This window comes from Melanotaenia boesemani, chromosome 22, assembly GCF_017639745.1.
Source record: "Melanotaenia boesemani isolate fMelBoe1 chromosome 22, fMelBoe1.pri, whole genome shotgun sequence".
Lineage (NCBI taxonomy): Eukaryota > Metazoa > Chordata > Actinopteri > Atheriniformes > Melanotaeniidae > Melanotaenia > Melanotaenia boesemani.
Genome location: NC_055703.1, coordinates 12903693 through 12927238, shown reverse-complemented (window position 1 = coordinate 12927238; position 23546 = coordinate 12903693). Strand labels below are relative to the sequence as shown.

The window sequence follows — 23546 nt, the reverse complement described above, 5'->3', positions numbered from 1 at the left end:
CACTTTCTCTCTCAGGCAGCCTCTTGTCCATCCCCTCGTCCTTCTTTGCAGCTTGTAAATAAAAAAACTAATTCCATTGATCAGCAAGCTCATAGACAGATGGATGCATAGAGCAATTATTGTTAGACGGATGATGGAAGGTAGATCAACGCTGCAGATGACGTGAAGGAAGGGATTTGGAGAGGACTATTAAAATGCCATGAGCAGAGATGTATCGGCCTTCACTGTTTCCCCCTCATGTCCACTCTTTTAGCTATCCATATGATTTGTGTCTCAGCGTAAAAAGCCCAGTCATAGCCCGGAGCTACCACTTTCTATGTATAAAGGTCAATCTACTCCTTTTCCAACTTTGGCTTTTTCCTACTCCCATAACTATTTCTGTCAACATTCTTTTGCTATGATTTTTATATATATATATATATATTCACCTCTCCTTCTTTTTATAAAACAGACAGTATTTGTAATTCTTTATTTATTTTCTTTTACCCATTGCAGTTTTGCTGACTATTATGCCATTATTCTTGAGGTTATCTTTCTTTTCCTGTAATGTTAGACCTTCCAAAATGCTTTTGGGCTTAAAATGACTTAGTTTGAAATCAATATTCATTTTGTGTAAATGCTGTTTTTGAAGGAATTTATAAGTCAAGGGGGAAAAATCTAATTAAGTGTCTCAAGTCGTCTGCCTACTCAGGCATTTTTGCTGCAATTTAAGACGATGGCCTCGAGTGCAAAATAATGAGCCATGACACACACTGGTCTGGTGCAACTTACTGGGTCTACATAGGGATCCTCAATGAGTTCCTGACAAAGGGGGCTGCAGCCTTGGCGCTCCAGGTTTAAGTTCTCACGCACCCCTTCCTGGCTGGTGGCTCCTGCGTCTTGACCCTGTGGAGCCATCAAAACATCATTAAACTTTTACAACATGCCCAAAGCACAGTCATCTTGCTCTGTCCCACAGCTCACATCCTCACATTTTTCTCTTTCTTTACAAACTTGCAACCATGAGAGCCCTCTCTTCACTAGCTGCCAACAACAGAAACAGCATCATGCTTCACCCCAGTGTTCACCTAGCCAGTCCAGATGCTGGCAACCACCAGATACTGAAATATTCAGCAGGAGAGTCAATAAATTATGCAAGAGATAAGCTCTTGATTGGCTTTTTGGGATGAAGCTTATGAAGTCTGTGAGCATGAGCGTGAAAGATGCTGTCTGCATCCTTTCATGTGCACACAGTCAAAACACACGCCAACTCGCAAACTTAAAAATCAGACAAAGTGTGGACTTTCACAGTCATTGCTTTGCTATGGTTGCTAGGGTTGTGCAATTTACAAGGCAAATACAGTTTATTCATCCATAACAATAAAATCAGTGTGTTCTTACATGCAGTGGCCTGAGGTTTCTGAGCGATTCCTTCCACCAGCGGTGGTCACTGACTGCACTCAGCACGGCCTTAGTCGTTAGTCCTGTAGTTGTTAGTACCTCCATGGTCTTGGCTGTAGTTTTGTGCAGAAGGTGCCCTGCTGTCCTCACATGAAAGCCCACAGAGGGTGTGGAGGTCTGTAGCCAAGCAAGACAGAAAAGACAAAAAATATGGAGCTAAATTTCATGACAGACAAAATGTTGTTCATAGCTGTAGCCACTGTAGCCACAAAGATTATCCTGCACAATACTAGTTTGAGACTTGAACCTTTTAACAGAAAATGCAGAATCAGAATATTGCTACAACTGCACTGTTACATGAGGCTAAATTACAGATGTTGTTATAAGGGGAAGAATCATCGGCACACAACAAGACAGTTCCTGGTGTGTGTATGAAATTTTAGTTTGGAGTTTGAATGCTCCCCCCTGGACGCATGGGTTTTCCACAGATACTCTGGCCTCCTCCCACAGTCCAAAGACATGAATTCTATGTTAATCAGTGATTCTAAATTCACCCTAGGAATGAGTTTGAACATGCATGATCACGTGTTAGTACAGAGAATGGACAGATGGATTATAAAATCTGTGTTTGTGTGTCTGTGTTTTAATGTTACGAGCGGAGCACATCAAAAAGTGCAAGCTTTGTTTGTTATGTCAGTCTTTTTATGTAGAACAGAGCCCTTTAATTAAAAGATACTTGGGTACATTTGCATAGAAATATGCCAAAAATCAAACAAGCATTCACAGAGAAGCATATCTGTGGTTTCTTGCACTTATGACAATCATTGCACAACTTAAATGCCGATTTTATTCAGTTATTTTGAGAGAGATGACCAATAAAACCAATAAAGAACATTTTCCCCACTAAAAGACCTTCCAGTGCAAATGAATGGTATTTTTGATTGCATGCTATACCGATTACTGCCCAACTGAAAAATATTCCAGAGTTTAAGGCCTGTAGGCTGGGTCCACTAGAGCCTTTCATCAATACTTTATTTGGCAGGATGTGGAAGGTCAGAGAATTAAAAGAATAAAACACACAAACACTCAAAAGGCAGACACATAAATGCCACTCCATTGTGCACACAAATCTAAAGGGCTTAAATATACACAAATTAGAAGTAGGGACATCAATATAACAATAAAATGACAACAGACAACAGCTTCAAAGGACTTCCCATCCCCGCACAAAGGGGATGCAATTCAAGTCATGAAACATTAATGCCCACTCAAGTCATCATAAAGCTGCCAGTGCTGAAGAGCAGGAGAAAGGGCATAAATTAACAAAAGGAACTGAGCAACCTTAACATTAGATTTACACCTCATCAAATATGGAGGAGCGGAGAAACACACAAACTGAACACGAGGCCAGAAATACACCCACATGGGAACACTCAAGCAAACGGTTCAGACAAAGATCACGTCAAGCAAGAACATCAGTGTTCAGAAAATAAAACAAACAGATATTTAAAGATGGAAAGAAGGACACAAACCGTCTGAGAGTCTGACTCATCAACTTCCTGTCCAGTCCCAGTAAGGCCAGGCTCCATTTGGTAATTAACAGCCTGGTACAACACCTGCAGGACAGACAGACAGAGGAAGACAGAAAACATAAGAGAAGACTACTTTCTGCTCTTGATATATAAACACAGCATGCTATTAAAGAAAGAATGTGTTACTGTCAAGGTCTACTACCAAGAAACTCCTTCATGAATCCAAATACACATGGTTTACTGTATTAAATTACATTACTTTTAAGTATCTTGCCTAACACTTACACAAAAAATTTGAACTTGAATAGCTGAGGATAGATTCACCAAGTCTCAAACTGAAAAATTACTTTACCTCCATGTTAAAGCTACACAAGGAGGATCTAGGGCAGGGCTACTCAATTCGGTCCTACGAGGGCCACAATCCAACAGGTTTTCCATGTATTCCTGTACCAACACACCTGAGTCAAATTAATGAGTTATTGTGTAGAACCTGATGGCTGTTAGAGCCACCTAATTTGACTCAGGTGTGTTGGTACAGGAATACATGGAAAACCTGCTGGATTGCGGCCCTCGTAGGACCGAATTGAGTAGCCCTGATCTAGGGAATACCAAACCTCAGATTGGAAGGCAATCCCTCTACCCAGTGAACAACAGAGGGGCCTCCCGCAGGATGCACAGCACAAATAACTCTCAAAAACAGAAATGCAAGATAAGACTTAACTCATAACACATCAACCATGAAGCCTGTCCAGCTTTGGACGAAGATTGTTCGGACAGCTGACACCTAGATTAACTTCTATCAGGATGATGGCAAAAGAAGATTATAAAGAAAGAAAAGAAAAGCTCGTGTTCTAAATCATATCACATCATCTGTCAAATACAGTGAAGGCTCTGTGATGGCATGAGAATATATGGCTGCCAACAGAGCCAAGTGAGTAGTGGTTATTGGTGTGACTGCTGATATAAGAAACAAGGACGTGTTCTGAAGTATATAGATCTGCACTCGGTTCAGATTCAGCTACCAAACAGCTTCTTGAGGCAAGAAATCGGATGCTCTTAAATGGTACAGACAGCTGCCTGACCTCAAACCAAATGGGCTTGGTCTTGACTTACTGAAGACAGAAAAGTCCAATATATATGTATGTATGTGTATATATATATATATATATATATATATATATATATATACATATAACAGGCATATGGCAAAATTATAAACACACAACTATATTTTGTGCCTTGATTGAATGCATTGAGTTATATAACTGTATTCATAAAGTCTTCGGCACTCATACACTCACTGTACTGTAGGGAGTATCATAGCTGCATATGGGAGACTTGAGTCATAAATAAGACACTGACCTTTTCCAAGTAATTAATGGAGAAAGTTTGTTCATTTCAGTGGGTTCACTCTTATTTTCTTGAAACGGACCAAACTATTATTAATGATGGTCAGATTTTATTTCTGGTTTTCCCATGTAGTCAATCCCAATCTCTGAATTATGAAATTTTCTATCCTTAGCTGCTGTCATACTCTTTTAAAGAGCCTCTACTGAGACATAAACAGCTCAGTATCAAACATGAATATGCTCTCTCTCATGAGTTTGCATTGTTTTTACTATGCTTATGCCAGCTTAAGAGCTCAATATCCACATATTTCTATCTAGAAATATACCTAGATAGTGACCACTGGCACAAAATGTTTTCAGCTACTGAACATGCAGTTTGTTTATATACATAAAAAAATGTCTGGCTGGTCTAACCTGAGTTTGCAGGTCACTGGAGGCAACTAAGAGGCTGTGGATGTTATCGGGGGGACAGTGCGTGAGAGAGAAGGCTAACAGCTCTTGTCGTGCCCGAAGGTCTTCATAACCCTCACACTGACCAAGCAAACTGCACACCTCCCACGCTGGACCGTAACCTGGGGAAAGAACAGATGGATGAAAACATGAAGAGAAGTGTGGTCAAATGAGGTCAGTTTATGAGAAGGAAGGAGAAAGGGGTTTTAAATCAAAGTGTCCTTACATCTTTAATCTAGCCTGAATCCATTCAGATATAAGCACACAGAGCAGAGCACACACAAAACAATCCAGAAAACCCAAAGCAGAAATACCAAAGACATAATGAAGATATAAGAGAATACAATAAAATACAACCTTCCCAACCCCAAGTGTATTAATATTCTAACGTCTAAAACAGATTTCACTTTGACAAAAATATCAGGCTGAAACACTGTACTAATAGTGTTATATTTGCTCTAGCTTCATCACATTTCGACATGAACACATTGCCTTGACTTTATTCCTGCAAGATTATATTATTCCCTTTGTGTTCAAAGATAAAAAAGACTGTTTCTTATCCAATGATGTCTTCTTTGACTCTGAGACACCGTTCTTATCTGCACCACCTCTGTGTTACTCAGGAAGGAGAACTGAAATGTTACTTACTGTAAATTTGCAGAGACATACTGCAACATGAAACCGAGTCACATGAAATATCTCTGTCATAATGACAACTACATCCACCTCATGGAAGAGACTATCTGGACCAATTGTGATGTTTTAGTCCCACTAACTGCCTTTGTGCACAGTCACACATTATGCTGTGGTCCAAATCATAATGCAAATGAAATAGAGACAGTATAATTATGGGTTATTTTTAATCCTCTAAAAGTCACCGCGTTTCACAATGCTAGAATAATTAAAACCAAAAATCACTGATATTAAAAATGTTTTTAATATTTAAAGAGGAAAACAAATACACTGTTTAAAAATATGATCATATTTGTCATTGTGTTCGCTTTTAAACAAACAAAAGAGCTATCCCATCCACATGATTTCTTTACTGCACCTTCCTCATTGACAATAGCTCCTGTGAGAACTGGTGTTTTCAGGCGCACAGCCTAAAACCATCAGGCATGAGGTTAAGGGGGTGAGAGCAGCCACACTGCCATTTTATTAAACCTTCATAGCAATCCGAAGTTGGTGCATTATAGGGATTCACAATATTGTATTTCAGCCAAAGTACAGATCAGACATTTCCCATTTTTCATTTTCCATTATTGCTGAACCCGACACCAATATATGCACATATTTTTCCATTTCAATTCAGAGAAAATTCAGTTTGTCCACTAGTGGAATTAACATTTTATTTTGCTGACTGCTGTCATGATGGTCAGTTGGCAGATGTCGACATTAAATATAATAATTTTCAACTGTATATACTCACTGGGCAAAACAATAAGACTACTTCAATGCACATGTAAAACATGCAATGTGACATTTTCAAACCCAATTTTAATGTCTGTTTCTGCTGAATTGTCCTGTTGGGAAATAAGTAGATTCAGAATTATGTTATTTTTTTCTTTTTATATAGAGACAGAGAAACAACAGTCAGAATCAAAGACATTTTCTAAGTCCAGTAACTCTACAAACTCAAACACCTGTTTGTTGCTCATCAGCTAATTTCTAACAAACTTTTGTCAAATTGTCAGGTGTTTCCATTTGTCTTGAAAGACATTGCACTATTTTAAACTTTTCATTATCAAAAAGCTTTTTTCATCCTCACTTTACTGCTCAAGAACTACAGCTGGCTGGATACTGCATGAGATTTCTTCAAGATCCCCTGGCAAAATAAATAATCCTGTTTGTTATAGCAGTTTATGAGAAATCCAGGTAAAGGCTCTTAATTGAGATGGACATGTTTACTAGTCAAGTAAACATTTAAGTGCTTAATGTCTCACCATTCTCAGTCAAGTACAAACCTGCAGCCATGAGGTCCTGACAGTGGATGTAAGAGGCCTTGAAGTCCAAACACTGGAGAGCTTGCTCTGCCAGCAGGATTAGCACTTGGCCTTTTCGCATGGCCTCATCAGTTCCTGGATTTATAAACACACAAACATCTGTTTAAATCAGCACCGAGACGTAGCACTCAAACAGGAAATTCTTTTTCCATACCATATCATCTTTTAAAGCACTTTGAAAACAATAACAACAAAAATGCAAAGTTGAACTACAAAAATAAAAACAGCTTTAAGTTACTACATAGGAGCTATAGAAATTTAAAATAATAAATGTAGATACAAAGAGCAGGAGAGGACAATTAAATGGTCAACTGTGTGAAAAGCAGCTGTTAAATCTAAAAGGACAAGTAAAACACAGTCCTCATAATCCATCACTAAAAATACTTCATCAAAAACCCTTAAAATAACTGATTCAGTGCTCTCGTACATTTTAAACCCAGACTGGAATACAAGCTTTTTGAAAATGTATGGGTTTTATCTTGGAAAAAAGTGAAGTGCTGTTTATCACAGACAGCATCTGTAAATCTTCATCTGACTGTGCTAACAGACTCAACGTTGGAGTCCGAGGATGTCCACCTATAACACCTGCACCACACTCAGAGTTGGAAACTACATGTTAATAAATGTCCCCAGTAAATGAGGGTTTTTGTCTTTTCATCTCAAACAGGGAGGATGAAATATTAAAATGCTGCCATCTACAAAGCAAGAATAAATCACAGACTGGTCTCTTAGCATTTGTGAATGAAGGTGTGGTTTTTAACATTCATGTGGCGACTCATGACAACCTTTGATCTCCGTATAAGCTCAATAAACAAAAGGGAAAGGACAGAAGAACGATCAAAAGAGAAAACTTCTGAACAAACTTGTGCGCTGAGGATCAAAAGGAGATAGCAAAATGAAGAAATGTGATGGCGTTTATCTGGCTTGCAGTTGCTTTGTGTGTGTATGTGTGTGTGGAGTGACTGACAGCTAAAAATGCTGTGTTTATGAACAGGGAGGAAGAGGTCTTTGTTAAATATTTTCAGGGTGACTGGTGAAACGCGTGTCTTTAAAAGCTGTCAAGACCTCAATATAAAGGCTGCATGTATGTGCGTGTGTCGGAAAAACATTGCTCAGTGTTTATTTTCAGCTGATCTAAAATAGATATATTGCTAATTGGGTTGAAATCTTTATCCATCCTTGATAGGTCAATCAACAGCTGTGATGAAAATATGAGAAATATCAAGAAAACAAACAGAAAACATGCAACTTGATGAATTTAGACTCCAACACAATCACCTAAAACTCTCAACCATATATTTTCAATGATCCCTTTCAACAGAAGATAACATTTGGAGTATTATAATTACTGATTCAACTGGACAAAACATTTTTTTAAACCCTTGTACTAAACGATTCACAGAGCAGTTCTATGGAAGAGGGAACTCGACCCTTTTTTCAACCGTTGTGCTGGCGATACCTGCATTAAAAATTTACCACAAAGCCCCAGAGCTATGAACCCTTCAAAAGGCTCCCTCCTGCATTTATTTATTTATTTAAAAAAATATGTTTATTTCTCTTCTCATCTCCCTTTGCTTCTTTCTTTCTGAAGCCACACAGTGAGAGCTTCCTGCTGACAGAATGTGAGCGGCACAGACACAGAAATGCCACAAGGCCGGTTAGCAGGTTTCCTTTAGCTGCTGACAGGCCCCAGAGCGATAAGACAGAACGATGAGTTAAGAGACATGGGACAACAGAGAAAAGAGACAGACACAGCATGATGGAAAGACACAGAAGCAAAACTTGTGTTTTTGAAAGGAAAAACAATAAACAAGCAGACAGAAATGTTAAAAAAAAAGGAAGAATGACATCTTCGACTTAAAGTTTACTTTTTCAGCACAAAGGAAGTGGGTGTCAAGGCAGAAAGGGTCCTAGTGTTAACTTAACAGGTTTCGTCAAGATAATCAAATCCACTCACGAAATCTGCAGCCAGCCAGCATTTCTCACATGTTAGGTACTGAATCGATTGCTTTACTAGTAGGTGTGTTGCACTGCATACAGTTCTGCAGCTTGTCTTGCCACGTAAAAGATATGAAAGCAAACATCAAAGCATGAGAAATTAAATTCAAAGGACAGAAAACCCCTTCTGGAATTACAACAAGAAGAACCCTGATGTAAACTGGAAAGAGTATAAATACAGTAAAACCCAAAGAAAGTCAACATAAAATGAGGGAAGGGGTACATAGAAGAGAAACTAGTTACTAGAATCTTGAGGAAATTACTAAAATTACAGTATATCAGGTTTATGTGGGAAGGTTTGTCAGTGTGTTACATCAAGAGCCGAGGCTTAGGTACTGTACACACATCCAAATATTTGTTCCTGTTGTTAAATAACACAGTGGTGTATCCCCCCTGTATAACTACAATTCAACAAGAGGTTAGCAAGTGTTAACAACAATGAAGTAACCAAAAATCCTAATTAAAATCTGTCATATTAAGCTGAATGCCCCCTTAACTAGCTTAACTCAGCTTTAAAGATAGAGCAGTACTTTTATCTGTGAAACTTTCAAGCAGAATGAGGCAATAAACAGAGCTTCAAAGAGGAAGACTAGTGGGTGCCTAGATACTAGGTACAACACACAACTACACCTTTTTAACACAGAAAAGGTACCAGTCTTTCTCCAATTTCATCAGCTAACAAGAAAACTGACTCCATGGATGGACTGAAATAGGGTTACAGAAAAGAATGACTCAAAATAGCTCTATGAACAGTAGACATGGCTGTCATCATCAAAATATCTGATAAACAGGTACAATGGCCGAATTCTGAATTGGTCTCTGACAGTGAAAACTGCACAATATTTGAGTGCACATAAAGGGTTGGAGAGCACTCAAAGTGATGTTTATGTTGACTAAAATGTAGATGCTCCTTTAGTGTTTGAGTGTGTGACTTTAAGTAGGCTGCTGCACCATTCATGAAGATGAATTTCCCAGTAATAACTGTCATTATACTTGCTGAAAGTACCCATGCATGCATCCATGTACAGCTGAGGCATTTAATCTCACAACTCATGTCATGAAACTGCCAGGAGGGCATTTTTATTTAAATCTACCCTCAAATATGTCTCTGTGTTTAAAAAAAAAAAAAGAGGTTGTAAACATGTGGTGGTGTGAGACTGTGCATATACCTGACACTCGGAGATGTGAGGCCAGACTGAGCAGAGTGGTTGACTGTTTGTAGGCGGTGGAACAGTGGGCGATGCACTCCTCTATGAGAGATAGACGGTTTGAACTAAGTCGAACTGGAGGAAACACAAAGAAGGGAAGAGGGGAGAATGTCACACTTGTTTGGCTAATTACAATATTCAATCTGGAACAAGTTAAAGCAGATGATGAAGTGATAGGAAATTATGTAGAGTGAATGATGAAGCAGCTGCTGTCATGATGTCAGGAAAATAATAAAGTGGCGTATAATTCACACGAGCACAGCCCAACCCTCTTCTAACACAGAGTTGTCATGGTTGATATATGTGCTTTGCATTCCTACATAATCCCACACTACAGCACAAAAACAAAAACAAAAAAAAACATCTGGTTATTGGACAAATATTTAAAGCTACAATTTGAAAATATAGCATACCTACATACCTATAACTGTCCCTAATCCAGTACTTCATGTTATTGATCTTGTGTAGATTAATTGATGAATTTTATTTTCTAATTATGTTTGCTACATTAATGAATCAGGTCTTTAAAAAAAGTTTAATTAAAAGTTTTAAAAAATGGATGAATCTCTTTTGGGATTATTTATGTGATGCAAAGCCAACGGGAGTGTCCACTTCCTGTTTGGTAGCATTTATTACTTCTTCTACTTAAATTCACGTCATCTTGGATTTTCTACAGATAATAAAGAATAACAAGGCTTGGTATTTGATAACCTCCAACAACTTCTTCTATCACTCCAAAACAAAGAAAAAAGTTTTCTTCCTTCATACAGCACAATTTTGTTTTGTTTGCACTGTTTGTTCAATATATAATTTATAATTGGTCAGCTTATATATTTATTTTCTTTAACCTGTAATTTTTAGGGTACCACTCTGTTTAATGAGGGTGCTGCTCATCATAATAACACAGATTTATTATTTTGCTGATTGATTCTAGGACTTCTGTTTATTTTATTTTACACCATTCTTCTAACACAAATCAATAAACTACATCAGTGTAGTTTTACAATGGTGTACAATAATAATTCTTTATAGCTTATTAGCCCTTATTCACTTATCTTTTATAGGAGAGCAGTTTTTTTTTTTTTAGACATCATTCAAACTTTAATCTAATCTTAAAAGAAGAAGAAAAAAAATAATATATATATATAATATATATATATATATAAATTCCTATTTTTTTCCGAACTTGTGCTGAAACTTGAGAAATGGCATGTCAAGCGACTCTGTAGGCCTCTGAATTCTCTGCACTCTGCTGAACAATCTTTAAGTCTTGGCATCACTTTGGGCGAGGCCTAGAGGGAACACTGGGGAGGGTGCTGTGTATGAAGCATCGCCTCAGGCTCTGTAGGAGGACTGCAGGAAAAAAAACGAAGATGAATAACCTATGTTCAAATCCTTCTGCCTCATATTTGTGTGTGTTTATCTGTGAGTGCAAACATGTGAGCAAAGAGCTTTTGTAAGATAAATTATATGCCTTTTTACAGTACTTGCATGTCCATAAGTTTTAGGTTTAAATAAATGGTACAAGTGCACCATGAAGTATACAAAGCTGTGGAGCCAGTTTGGCCTTGAGCACTACAAATGGACATCAGACAGTAATCATTGGACCATATGTCATAAAAAAGCAATACCTTTAGTTTTCTCTTCAAAAGAACTCTGCTTCTTACATTTTCTCTTATAAGGCATCATTCCTCTGCCATTTTTTCTTAAATTTTTTAAATTTCTTTTCAAGCTTTCTCTTGATTTTACCCTTCAAGTTGAGAAGGCAAGGTAGAAAAAAGGATTGGGGATGGAAGGAGAAATGATGGGTTCTGGCTCCCTCTGTAACAGCAATTTTGGAGCAAGCATCTCATTTTGATGAGGGGAGAGAGCAGAGGTCACAGGAGCAAACAACACCTCAGCGCAGAGGTTAGGCGATGAGGGGCTGAACCGGTTCATTCTAGCTTCGCTGATTCCTTTAACTGAGAGGAGTGACTGGAAACCGCAGTGGTAGCAAACCGAGTATGAAAAGGAGATGGAGGTGAATACAGATGGATCAGGTTTACAGCTGGAGCATAAATTTTAAAATGTGTGCAAGTGTGAATTTGTGCGTGAAGGAGAGCATGCACATGCAAACCTAACATTTCAGTCCTAATTAGGCCATCAGGCAGATGTTCTTTGCCCAACAGTTGATCCATAAATAACCATATATTTGGATATAGTGGCATGAGGGAGTAACATATGGAGGGATGACATCCAAAGAAAAACAGGCTGGATGACGCATCCTTGTGATATATGCATGTCTAACTCTAAGCACATTTGAATGAACCCTTCCTACAGCACACAAACATTCTGTCTTACCTTGCAGTGGTAGGATACGAACACCGAAGTCTTCCAGCTGGCTGAGGGCACTGATGAGGTCTAGCTCTTCCTGAATGGCCGGAGGACAGTCTGTGATCAGCTGAAGACATGCCCTGGGAAAGACAAGAGCTATTTAAAAGAGGAAAAGACAACTCAAGCTTCAAACATACTGCAACCTGTCCTCTTCTGTGGGGCATCAGAAATGTATGACTACATGTAATAGTGTTTTGCTGCCACTTGGGAGCAGCCTCAGAAATATCCAAGTTATGGGCTGCTCTTAACTAAGTTGGTGCTTTACTTTGTGGAAAAGATAGAAGTCAAAGTCAATAAAAATTGCCTTGTGGAGGAGTCAAACAGGGACTTAAATAATGAAGAGTGCCCAGTGTAGTTGCTTCTGTGTTTCTTTGTTATTTGTCTTTTATGGCGCTTTTCCATCATTGTTATATAATCAGTCCCTTGTAGCTGAAGCTAACTTTCAGCCAATCAGCATTCACTCAATATATTGTGTGAACTCCGGAGCCTTACAGTACCTAAAAGCAGAACACTATAACCTCAGATAAACAACAACTTGATTTGACATTATGTTGGATAATTGTTTTACATAAATTGAGCCAAATCTTTGTTTAAAAAAAACACACTTAAAGTACACCTTATTATTCAATATCTTGAAGAACCAAACTGATCTGTTGTTGTGTTCGGGATCATTGTCCTGTTGAATGAGCCAGTTTCAGCCAAGCTTTAGCTGACAGACAAATGGCCTCACATTTGACTCCAAAATACTTTGGTATAAAGAGTTCAGTGACTGCAAGAAGCACTGGTCCTACGGCTGTAGAATACGCCCAAATCTAAATTCATTAACAACAGTATTTCACACTTGGTGTCTGTGCTGATATGCTGTGTTTGGTTTTCACTAAATATGGCAGATGCAACTTTACAAATCTGACCTCTGCTGCCATGTTCTTTTTAGAGAGAGAAGGCTTTCTTCTGGCAACCCTTCAAATACGACACTCTTGTTCAGTGCTTTTGTAACTATACTGTCATGAACTTTAATACTCAGCATGTTAACAGACACCTGTACAGTCTGAGAAGTACCTCTTGGGCTTTTTGCAATTCGTCTCAGTATTGCACTGTATGGCGTAGGGATGGACTAGCTTGAATTTCCACTCATATGAAACTTTGAAACTGCCTTAATTATTTTCTACTTGTGAATTATATTTCTCACTGTAGAATAAAATAGTTTGGAAAAAACTTTAAAACCCATTCCACATTGATGGGCTTCAACAATTGCTTATATAAAATCACTGCTGAAGTGTTTTTTCTCCTTGGTATTGTGTTAACACACCTGAATACTCCAAACCAGCAGACTTTCAAAACGCCTGCTTTTATAGAGGTACTCATGCTTGTTGATTATCAGCAAGTGCATTTGATTAGCAGCACCTGGCTTCTACTTGAAAAGCAGAAAGGATGCAATTTGTTTTTCACACACCGCTTCTGCATTTTGGCTCATTTTTTTCTTTAACACAACAGTGTAATAAGTCATCTTGTTGTTTTATTAGTTGTATTTCCCTTCATTTTAGACCTGCATATTAATCTTTCCTGTGTATAAGATGAGGTCTGAATATTTACTAAATGTATTCAAGATATTAAGAAGTAAAGCAATTACTTTCTTTCCATGCAATCAGAAAATATTGTACAAAATCGCTGTGAAGCAGGAAAAATGGATTTGATTGCCCAACAAAATGAGTGGGAGAGAAGGACTTAAAGGGTTTAGTTTGTTCCAGTGTACATTTAAGACTATTAAGCCTAAAGTTTGTCAAGTTTCAACAGTGTGATCAGAAATGTGACGAGGCTTCTAAAATGGATTTATTTACAAAGTCTACATTAATTTGACAGATCTACAACTGGGGAGTTTTCTCTTGCAATGCAATCCACATGTATTACCCTTAATAGGATTATGCATCACATCACTGAGGATATGCACCAACACCACATCGGTGAGTATGCATTTTCAGAAAGCAAGTGTGTATACATACACACAAAGCTAAATACAGCATTGGTAGACATAAAATATAAATCCAAGATGAAACAACAGCTTAGAAAGGAGATCTGACATCTTCACAAGCTGAGTTTAGAGGATTAGAATTGTCCTTGGTCTGTATGTATATATATATATATATATATATATATATATATATATATATATACATACATGTTCAGCAGACAGATCACACAAACAAACCCACATTTTTTTTTTCAAAACTCAAACAGCAAAGTGGCGTCACATAATCCCAGTCAGCACAAAAAGACAAATTCAAACCACACAGTTTCCTTTTCCCTTTAAGGTAAACTTGTTTTCTTTCCAGGAACAAGAGGTTTGTCATAGTGAGGACGAGAGCAGAGGAAATATATAATATATGTCTGTATGTGAAGGTGGCCTTGGAAAAGACCTTGGAAAAGACATTGGTGGGGAGAAAATGGGAAAAAAATTAAATAAATAACCCTTACGTTAGTTTCAAACAACACAATGTGCATTTTAGCAGGTGTTAGCATGTGCACTGAAGTTGAACTGAAGTAAACAAAAATCAATTTACTGAGAATAATCCTTGTTTCTTTTGTTTTCTTTGTTTCAGTCTAATTTAATCATGAACTTGCCTTCCAATATGAAATTTCTTAAAGGGACATTACTGAAGTTTGACAGATTTTTGCACATTAACACCCTATAATAAGGCCTGATTCAGCACGCATCTTGCATTCAGTCTCTTCTCTGAGTTCTCTTTAGCCAATAAAAGTCAGCCCCATGTTGTCCCATGCTCTGTCACGTTCTTTCTTTCTTATATTCTTATTCTTGTAAATAAAACTATTCTACTTACTTCCATAGTTTCTTTGCTGAATCAGCCATGGTGTGGGCCCAAAATGGCCAGTGCATTAATATCTCATTGCTGGCGTGTGGCGAGGTGCCATAAAGCAAACACCAGCTGTTACATGATGCTTCGGGCTGGAACACAAAGTTGTCAGGTGCAGTTTCTTAGCCCTAAAATGCTGCAGGCCCGATGAATGTGCATAATGAATGTCAGTTCAGATGTCACTCAGATGTCTGGAGTTTTAAGCTTGGAAAGTTATATAGTACTGTTTTAAATGAGTTTTCTCAAAAACAGAAATCGGTTTCTAACAAAGTTCTTGTAGCTGTTGAAGTGCGTAACAATGATGCGTAAATTAACGCTGAAATACCATTAAATGAAATTAATTAACACACAGCTACAAAGACACTTTTAAAGGCCTGTGAGGAACCTTCATTACAATGTTTAAACTTTTCTACTTTTGTCTTACTCTAGCGTGTATGAGCATCTCGGTTTCTATTCCTGGGATGCTGCCAACCAAATTAGCTAGAAGGAAGGATTCCCCTGTAAGAGGACCTTCTTTGTCCTTGTGTGAAGGTTTGCCACAAATAACAGATACTGTATTTAGGAAAAAGGCAGGCTGCAGTTTTGTATCTGCTCAAATGTCCATGTCATTGGTATTTGGTCTAAGAGATAAAACGTGCATCAGCGGAGCAGTTATTTTGATCTAAAGGACAGACATACTGTATAGACTATTAATTTCATTACTGGCAGATGTTCAGATGCTACTTTTTGTTGGGGAGGGCTTGTATTAGTTACTATAAATGAATGACGACCCAATTACTGTCCTACTTCCCCACCTGAAACAGATTATAAGGTCAGACAACCATCAGCCCCACTCTAAGATCTGAACCCCGCAGCAGCACATTCAAAGGTTTTACTCACAATAAGTTTATTTAACATACAACAAAAGATGAAAGTAGAAACTGTTTTGTTGTTGATCATTTACACAAGCACAAAAACATGCATCAGCATACACAGAAATGATGTCAAGTAAAGACTTTGGCATGGAGGTCCAAACCCTAATTTTACTTAAATACATCATGTGTAACACTTTTCTTCACCCAATATACAGAAGTGCAAATTGGCTAAATGAGCTGTGAAATAATCAAAAAGATCCTATTAAAAATATGCATCATTTCTCTGCTCACCTGGCAAGGCCCATGCAGGGGTCTGTAAGAGCTGTGGAGGAGTTGAAGTACTCTCTGGCAGCAGCCAACACCAATTCCACACTGTTATTGTAGGCCACCTTCAGAGAATAACCTTTTCCCCGGAAAGACAAGCTGACAGGGACATCCTGACTGACCTGGAAGCATTAATACAGATGTAGAGAACAATGAGAATGGAAAATTTATTATGAGCGGTATAATGTTTGGAGAACCCGGCAGGAAGTTTGAGTGCAAATTTGTGAGGGAGAATCTTATTCAATATACCTTGGAGCAATGCATGAGCTGTCCTGCCAGGCGTATGTTCTCCACACGGCTGGAGCACAGCAGGGACTCAACAAAGACCTGCAGCAATAGAGAAATAAGAGGAGATATTATGGAGGATGAAATGATGTTTAACTGAGCAAAAGTTTTAACATTGTTTGATGAATTGCACAGAAGAAAGGCACTTCACTTAATCTAAACTCTCAGTTCAAAAGCCCAGAAAGTGAAAAGAGGAATCCAATGTGTGAATATTGGAAAACATTAAACAAGGAAGACACATTATTGTATAAAATAAGTGTCTTAATTTTAATACAAGTCCTTATATTCCATTAATGATGCAGCTGTTTTGATACCTGATGACACGTCTCTGGCTTTAGGCAAGTGTAAACGTTCTGCTGCATATCCAGCAAGTCCTGCTGTAAACCTCTCCACACCGTCTCACTTACTGGAGGGTTTCTGGGCACACACACACAGAAAAAGTTCAACACGCTCATAGGATCCTTACAGAGGATTGTTAGCTTTATATTCAGAAATGTGTTTCATACTTGCGGCCAGTGTGACGGCACAGTTTGATCATTAACTGGTGGGCCTCCTCTTCACTGTTCTGGCTGTTCTTCACATAAGAGATAGGTTTCTGTAGGCCATGTTTCTCCAGAACCTCCACCACACTGTCAAATACAAGGACAGATAAAGGCATAAACACTGGCTAAGCACTTACATATTCATATAACTCCGGAAGAGGAATACAACAGATAGGTCATTTCATGCCAAAAGTTTAATTAGAAAATTCTTCTATTTTCATGGGACTTTGCAAAAATCTTAAATCTCCACTCCAATTGCTTTTGTGGTTAAAGTGTCTAAGTTAGGAGCAAAATCCTTCTTTCACTAATCGCTCATTACAATTAGCTGAAATTTAAAATGAACATGCACAAATCCCTAAAGGTGATATGCAACTAAAGGCTAAATCACAGAAATACTGCAAAGCATTCAACAGCTATAACATGGAACATGGAAATTTCTACCAGAACTGAAGGAAATTTTATTATTCTGTTATTTCAATGATCATTTTTATTCTTGAGAAGATGTGTTTAGACTAAGCTAGTTTAGAGAAGTGCTTGTGTCATTAGCAGATCAGGTTAATCCCGCTAATCTTCACTTTACTGAGTAGATCAGGTTTGACCATTGTACGGCAGAGTACTTCCCAGAGCTGATGAAGAAACCAAACTGTCTTTCTAAAAGTCCCATCGCATCCAAACATCATTATACCAAACAGGTCAGGGTTCAGATACAGTGGAAGCAAAGTTTTAAAGTGGAGTTTCACAGGAAATGCTCCTCAGACTCGTTTCCATCAGCTGGATTGAAGTGACTAAACTAGGTTGCACAGTGTGGTCAGCAGGTAGCTGAATGCACTAAGTTCATTACAGCTCTGTGCAATTCAAGCTATGCCGTAAACCAGCATGGTAGTAACTGGAAACCAAAGTTTGAGAAAGAAGACACAAATACCACAAGTTGCCTCGGCCTCACGGTGTGAGAAAAACTGAAAGGTCTTCAGGAATTCTGTTTGAGTTTGTTGTATTTATTTTTTCATGTCTAAGTTCTCAAGTACTAGCTATGTTTATTGTTTGAATGCAGAAAAAAGTGATTACATGAACAGTCATGTTAAATATGTCAGACCTGATTTGTTAATCAATGACAAAACAAATTTTCTAATTTTGTAGTTTCATTTTAAGTCAAGCAGATGCAAATCAGGGTCTGCTTCAGGATGGACCAGACTGGTGACTCCCAATCTACTCTGCTATTAAAGTTTTAGCCTTCTTCATCAGATCCACAGCTCACTCTGTTATAACAGCAACAAGGCAACTGTGACGCAAATACACATAGCTCTAACCCACAAACCAGTGATAGACAAAGCACTGCCCGTATTCATGTACTTCATTCAGTCTAGGTAGAAAAAGAAACTCCTGAGGTTTTCTGAGAAAAATAAATGTTTTAAAATTGAGGATTCTTCATTTGGATTGGAAATTATAAATGTAGAACACCCAGCCATCACTGTTCAGCTGCAGCTCATTATTTTTTAATGGATGTTGAGTGGAAATATCAACCTAATCTAGTGAAAACTGAACAGTTATCAGTAGCGTATCAGTAGTGTTACATTAATATATTAACTTTGGGGGTCAGGTTAGTTGGCATGTTCATTTACTATAAAAAAAAACATAAAAACAAACAAAAAAAAGTAGGATGCACGAGTGGAAGAAGCTATCACAGTTGGAAATACTTAAGCAGAGGAAGAAGAAACTTGGCAAAATAAATCCAGAACAATTCACAGGAGAAAGACAGAGGATGTGTAAGATCTGTTCATTATTTTGGCAGACAGTGCAGATGGAGAAAGTGCAGTGCAAAACAGAACAGGTTGATGAACCGCATGCCAAAAGGCAACACCTATTTGTGAGTGTGTGTGTGTGTGTGTGCATCTAGGAGCATGTGGATGCAAGCTGTGGTATGTGACCATAGGAAAGAGTGGGTGCTGATGAGGGATTAGGAAGGCATCCCAAGTCTCAACAGGGTCGTACTGCTACAGATGTTCAGTCTCTGCTCCAGCTCATTAACATAGTAAACAGGTGCCTGTGTGTAAGTGTGTACTTTTGCCTATACTGTATGTGTGTGAGGGTTAGATAGACAAGGAGCCCTGAAATTTACAACTCTGTGTTTGTTCATGTTTCCTTGAGTTTGTGTGTTGTGGGGAGGCCGTTTACATGTTGTGTGTGCATATATTACTGTGAACTGCCAGTGAGTGGCAGCAACTGAAAACAGATTTTACTCTAGAGGTGTTTACAGAACAGACACTTAGCATTTGCTGCTTGATTCATCCAAGTGTGTGTGAGTCACGTAGCCTCAGTGTGGCATACACAGAGCACACTTTTCCTAGTTCCCCGAGGTGCGTTTGCACATGCACACATGTAAATATGTGTAAAAGATAAACTGAGTCTTAACATCAGTTCTCCCATTGCTGTTTTCTCCTCCTCCTCCTCCTCTCATCACCATCATCATTATCATCATCATCAATTTTCCCTTTAGGCTCCTGTTCTCCTCATGCCTTTATCCTGTTTTTTCTGTCCCTCCTCCTCATCTCTACTGTTGTGTTTGGAAGTTCATCCTGAGGAGAGGGGTGGAGGAGAAAGAGAAAGACCTGCAACAGAGACTATGCCTGAGGCTGTTTAAAAACCCCTGGGATGGACAATGGTCCTTTGATATTCACTAAGTGAGGGAGTTGACTGTGCATGTATGTCTCTACTTCTTCTTGGGGTTCTCCATCAAGCCCATAACAGAAAAGGAAAGTAATAAACGGCATTGCTACACAGTGAAAATTTCCCAAGCAGTGCATCACTTATCACAAAACTGAGGGGCTGTTTTGGCCAACACTTTAAAATGTCCTGCCAACAGAGACAGCAGAGATGCAAGGATGAAGTTGACGTATAGTTCAAATAATAGCCCTAAGCCCAAAGATTTTAACTCAAGCTGTTGGATAAAAAAGGGAAAGTAGCAAATCCTCAAATATTTAACACTGGAAGTAGATGTTGCTTAGATCTAACCGGTATATCCCTACTGCACAGGGTGGTGGGAGGACGAAAACAAGGAATACATTATTTGCAAATGTTCTGCTTACCTGAGGTGCTTTTCAAGCTTGTCCACCTGGTCATGAAGAGAAGCAGTGATGTCCATCTCTGGTCTGTACAACAATAAAACACACAAATAGAATAGGTGTGATTGTACCAATTCCCCACTAAAAATAAAACCCCATGATGCTTTGCCTTGAGGCAAAAACATTTTGGGTCAGGCTGGTGTCATCCACATCCGTACCGACCGTAATAAAATAATCCTGTTTTCATGTGCATCAGTGTGTCAGTGTGTGTCATGGAGGGTGCACTGTTTATTTTAAACCACAGAGAAAACAAAATTGTGACCATTCAATTCATCTTTCCGCATCCATCTCCTCAGCTGTTAACATTTCTCTTCTTCATCCTCTTGCTCTCTCTACCCGAGTAATCATCTAATTCTTATATACTAAAAATGTGTTAAATTCCTCTGAAAAGATTTTAAGTTAATTAAGAAGTGTCACAAAAACAAAATTTGAAGTAATCTAGGTGAGGATGGGCGTTTTAGAGCTAAGTCAAAGAAAGTTGAGGATAGTTTGAGTAGAGTTTGGCCCTACAGTATTATTAATCCAAACAGTGCAGCAAAGAAAACAAAACAAACAAAAGAAAAAGTCAAAGAAAGTGAAGTGCTTCCTCTGAAACGCAGCACTGTGCTAGTTTAGAAAGAAGCATGTACGAATGTTTTATATCATGTGGTTATATAAAGAAAAAATTAAATGATCAAGTAATTACTGAGCTAAACTGTTCCATTAAATAGCAATTGAGACAACACATCGTTTTCCACTGAATATTTTTCATTCTATTTCTTATTAAATAAAACTGAGCATGAAGAGCAGAGCAGCACAAACACAGCAGACGTAATGACTGGAAAGACACGGAATTATAGAACCGGGTTTAAGAAAATCGATTTGAATCGATTCAAATTTGATTTATCCAATATTCATTCATAAAACACAGAGATAGATTATTTTAAATACATTTTCTTTTCAAGTGACAGACTTTACTCTTGCGTTACTTAATGCTCTGCGAGATCTTTGCATATACACACAACTTAAAGGCTGCCTGTGTCTCACCAAGATAATGCCAAATTCAGATTTTTAAACTGGGACTCGTAATAACTTTGTTTCTGGACACCCGAAGATAAAAGTTCTAAATGTAAGGCTGGAAAACTAGGAGAAACTTTACAAATAAGGAGGATAAATTGGTTTTATCCTCACAGCTGTGACAAGGCACCTATATGCCCAAAATCCGCTTCTCTCACCAAGATAATGTCGAATTTGGATTTTTTTTTTTTTTTTTTTTTTACCATTGGATTACATTCACCTGTAAACTATTTAGCCTCTTATTACCTCTCACACTAGCAGCTGACGCTACGACTGTGGGCTCGCCAAGTTCAAGAAACAGGAAGTGACATCACTACACATGTATGTACTCCAAAATAGATCCGATAATGGATGTAGACAATAAACTTTTTAATATCATATTTACTGAAGTGCATGTAGACGCGGCAGATCATATTATTACAGTAATCTGATTACTCCCTGATATGTTATTTTGATGGTCGTGTAAAGGGACTCAGTTTTATAAAAATAGTTATCAGAGATTGTCTTTAATATCCAGGAAAAATTGGTAGTTACATAAATATATGTACATGAATCAAGATCAAATCAAATTTAATCAAAATCGAATTGAATCAGGCTGTTGTTTTATTAGTGGTGATACCCAGCCCTACTGAATTGGCCTGAATGTGGTTAAATAAAAAGTAAAATCTTTACTTTTGCTAATGCAGCTCTGACACATTGGCCAGGTCTGTGGTGAGCAGATTTAAGCCATTCTGCACTCCGAACTAGAATTAAAAAACATTAGGTCCAACTATAAATTACATGGGGTGACCTAAATTTTGGGAATACACAGAATTGATTCTGTTTTCACAGCCTAAAGCCTTTTAGGAATCAAAGTAAGTGTAACAACCAACGCCAACAGGAGCCCCTTTGCTAGATCTCCTTGCACACCAGCCTGTGATAATATATGCCTTCATAGACGCAGTAGTTTATATGACATATGAAAAGGGAAAGCAAAAGAAAGGAAAGACAAACTAAAAACTGACTACGCTTAAGAACCATAGTGAGCTTTGTCACTGACAGATGCAAAAACAAATCTACAAATTAAAAAAGAAAGAGACATTGACAGAAATGGGAGTAACAGAAAAAAACAACAGTGATAGCAGAAGGTGTTCCAAATATGCATGTCCTCATTTTTATACTTATCTTTCAGACATTTGTATTAAATTTTGTCATAACAGGCCAATTAATTATTGTTTTACAGACACATTTGTGTTTTACAAAGCCATTCCTTCCCAAATCCAAACCGACCCATCCTTGAGTCCAAGTGAGCACTTTTAGGAAGCTCCCTCAAGGATCTCCTGACATCTCTTGTAGATGAAATTCTGAAGGACAATGCTACAACGCAATGCCTCCAGTCACAGCTGTCATCGCTACAGACGCATAAAAAAGGACACCTGCAGTAAACTTGTTCAGCTTAGTACAACAATACACCTCAGTTTAGAGGGGCCCTGTTCACAACCAATTGTACAATATCTTTTTTCTGTGCAGTTATCCCCCACTGTGAGTCTGCAGGGGAAAACTATTCAATCTCAGCATGATGCACCACAGTGCAACTAAAATGAGCCAGATGAAAAGAGCAACAGATTCAGTTTCAAGAGTTAGGATTATTCCCATGCAGCTACCTGATAAGAAGAAAACACAGCTTTTGTTAGATTTATACTAATTGTATTGTGTAATTATGGCTGATTTAATCAGCATAATCAATTTAAACATGCATGTGAGCTATTGTGACACTCTACACGTCTTCTTTTTTATTCTCTGCATGTTTAATTGTCATTCAGCACTGCAGTCCCACTTAGCATCACAGGGGATTTGCAGAACAGGTACCGTTGCCACATGAAATAAAATGTGTTAAAGAAGAGGTTAAAAAAAGGGAAGGTGGGAAAAGAGAGAGAGAGAGATCGCAATAGTAAAGGGTAGGAAATACTGCATGGCTAACTGATGGCTCCTTGGAGTACAAGTTAAGCATAGAAGAGAGAAGGAGGGGAAAAATAGAAGTGCAAAGGGAGGGGAAATAGAAGCAGAGGTGCTAGTTGGGTTTATTTATAAGTCTAAAGAGAGTTGGAAGGCTGGAAAGAACATGGTGGTAAAATTGGGATCAATTGTAATTCTGTAGGAAAGGCAGTTAAGGACTGCTTCACCATCCTGTCAACATGGTTTACATAATCTAAATCAAGATCAG

General features: G+C 38.2%; 1 protein-coding gene across 2 annotated transcripts in view; it reads right to left on the bottom strand.

The window, feature by feature from the left end:
- The window catches only part of nbas (NBAS subunit of NRZ tethering complex), a 156310-nt gene that overhangs the window by 83981 nt on the left and 48783 nt on the right, over positions 1 to 23546 (bottom strand). For both annotated transcript variants that reach the window (XM_041975891.1, XM_041975893.1), the window contains exons 27-38: positions 20252 to 20314; positions 17133 to 17255; positions 16941 to 17043; positions 16591 to 16668; positions 16309 to 16463; positions 12261 to 12373; positions 9882 to 9995; positions 6676 to 6789; positions 4676 to 4833; positions 2913 to 2996; positions 1381 to 1557; positions 772 to 885 (exon numbers count right to left, since the gene is read on the bottom strand). In XM_041975891.1, the coding sequence (XP_041831825.1) occupies positions 772 to 885; positions 1381 to 1557; positions 2913 to 2996; positions 4676 to 4833; positions 6676 to 6789; positions 9882 to 9995; positions 12261 to 12373; positions 16309 to 16463; positions 16591 to 16668; positions 16941 to 17043; positions 17133 to 17255; positions 20252 to 20314 (1396 nt within the window). The remainder of the gene's footprint in view (positions 1 to 771; positions 886 to 1380; positions 1558 to 2912; positions 2997 to 4675; positions 4834 to 6675; positions 6790 to 9881; positions 9996 to 12260; positions 12374 to 16308; positions 16464 to 16590; positions 16669 to 16940; positions 17044 to 17132; positions 17256 to 20251; positions 20315 to 23546) is intronic.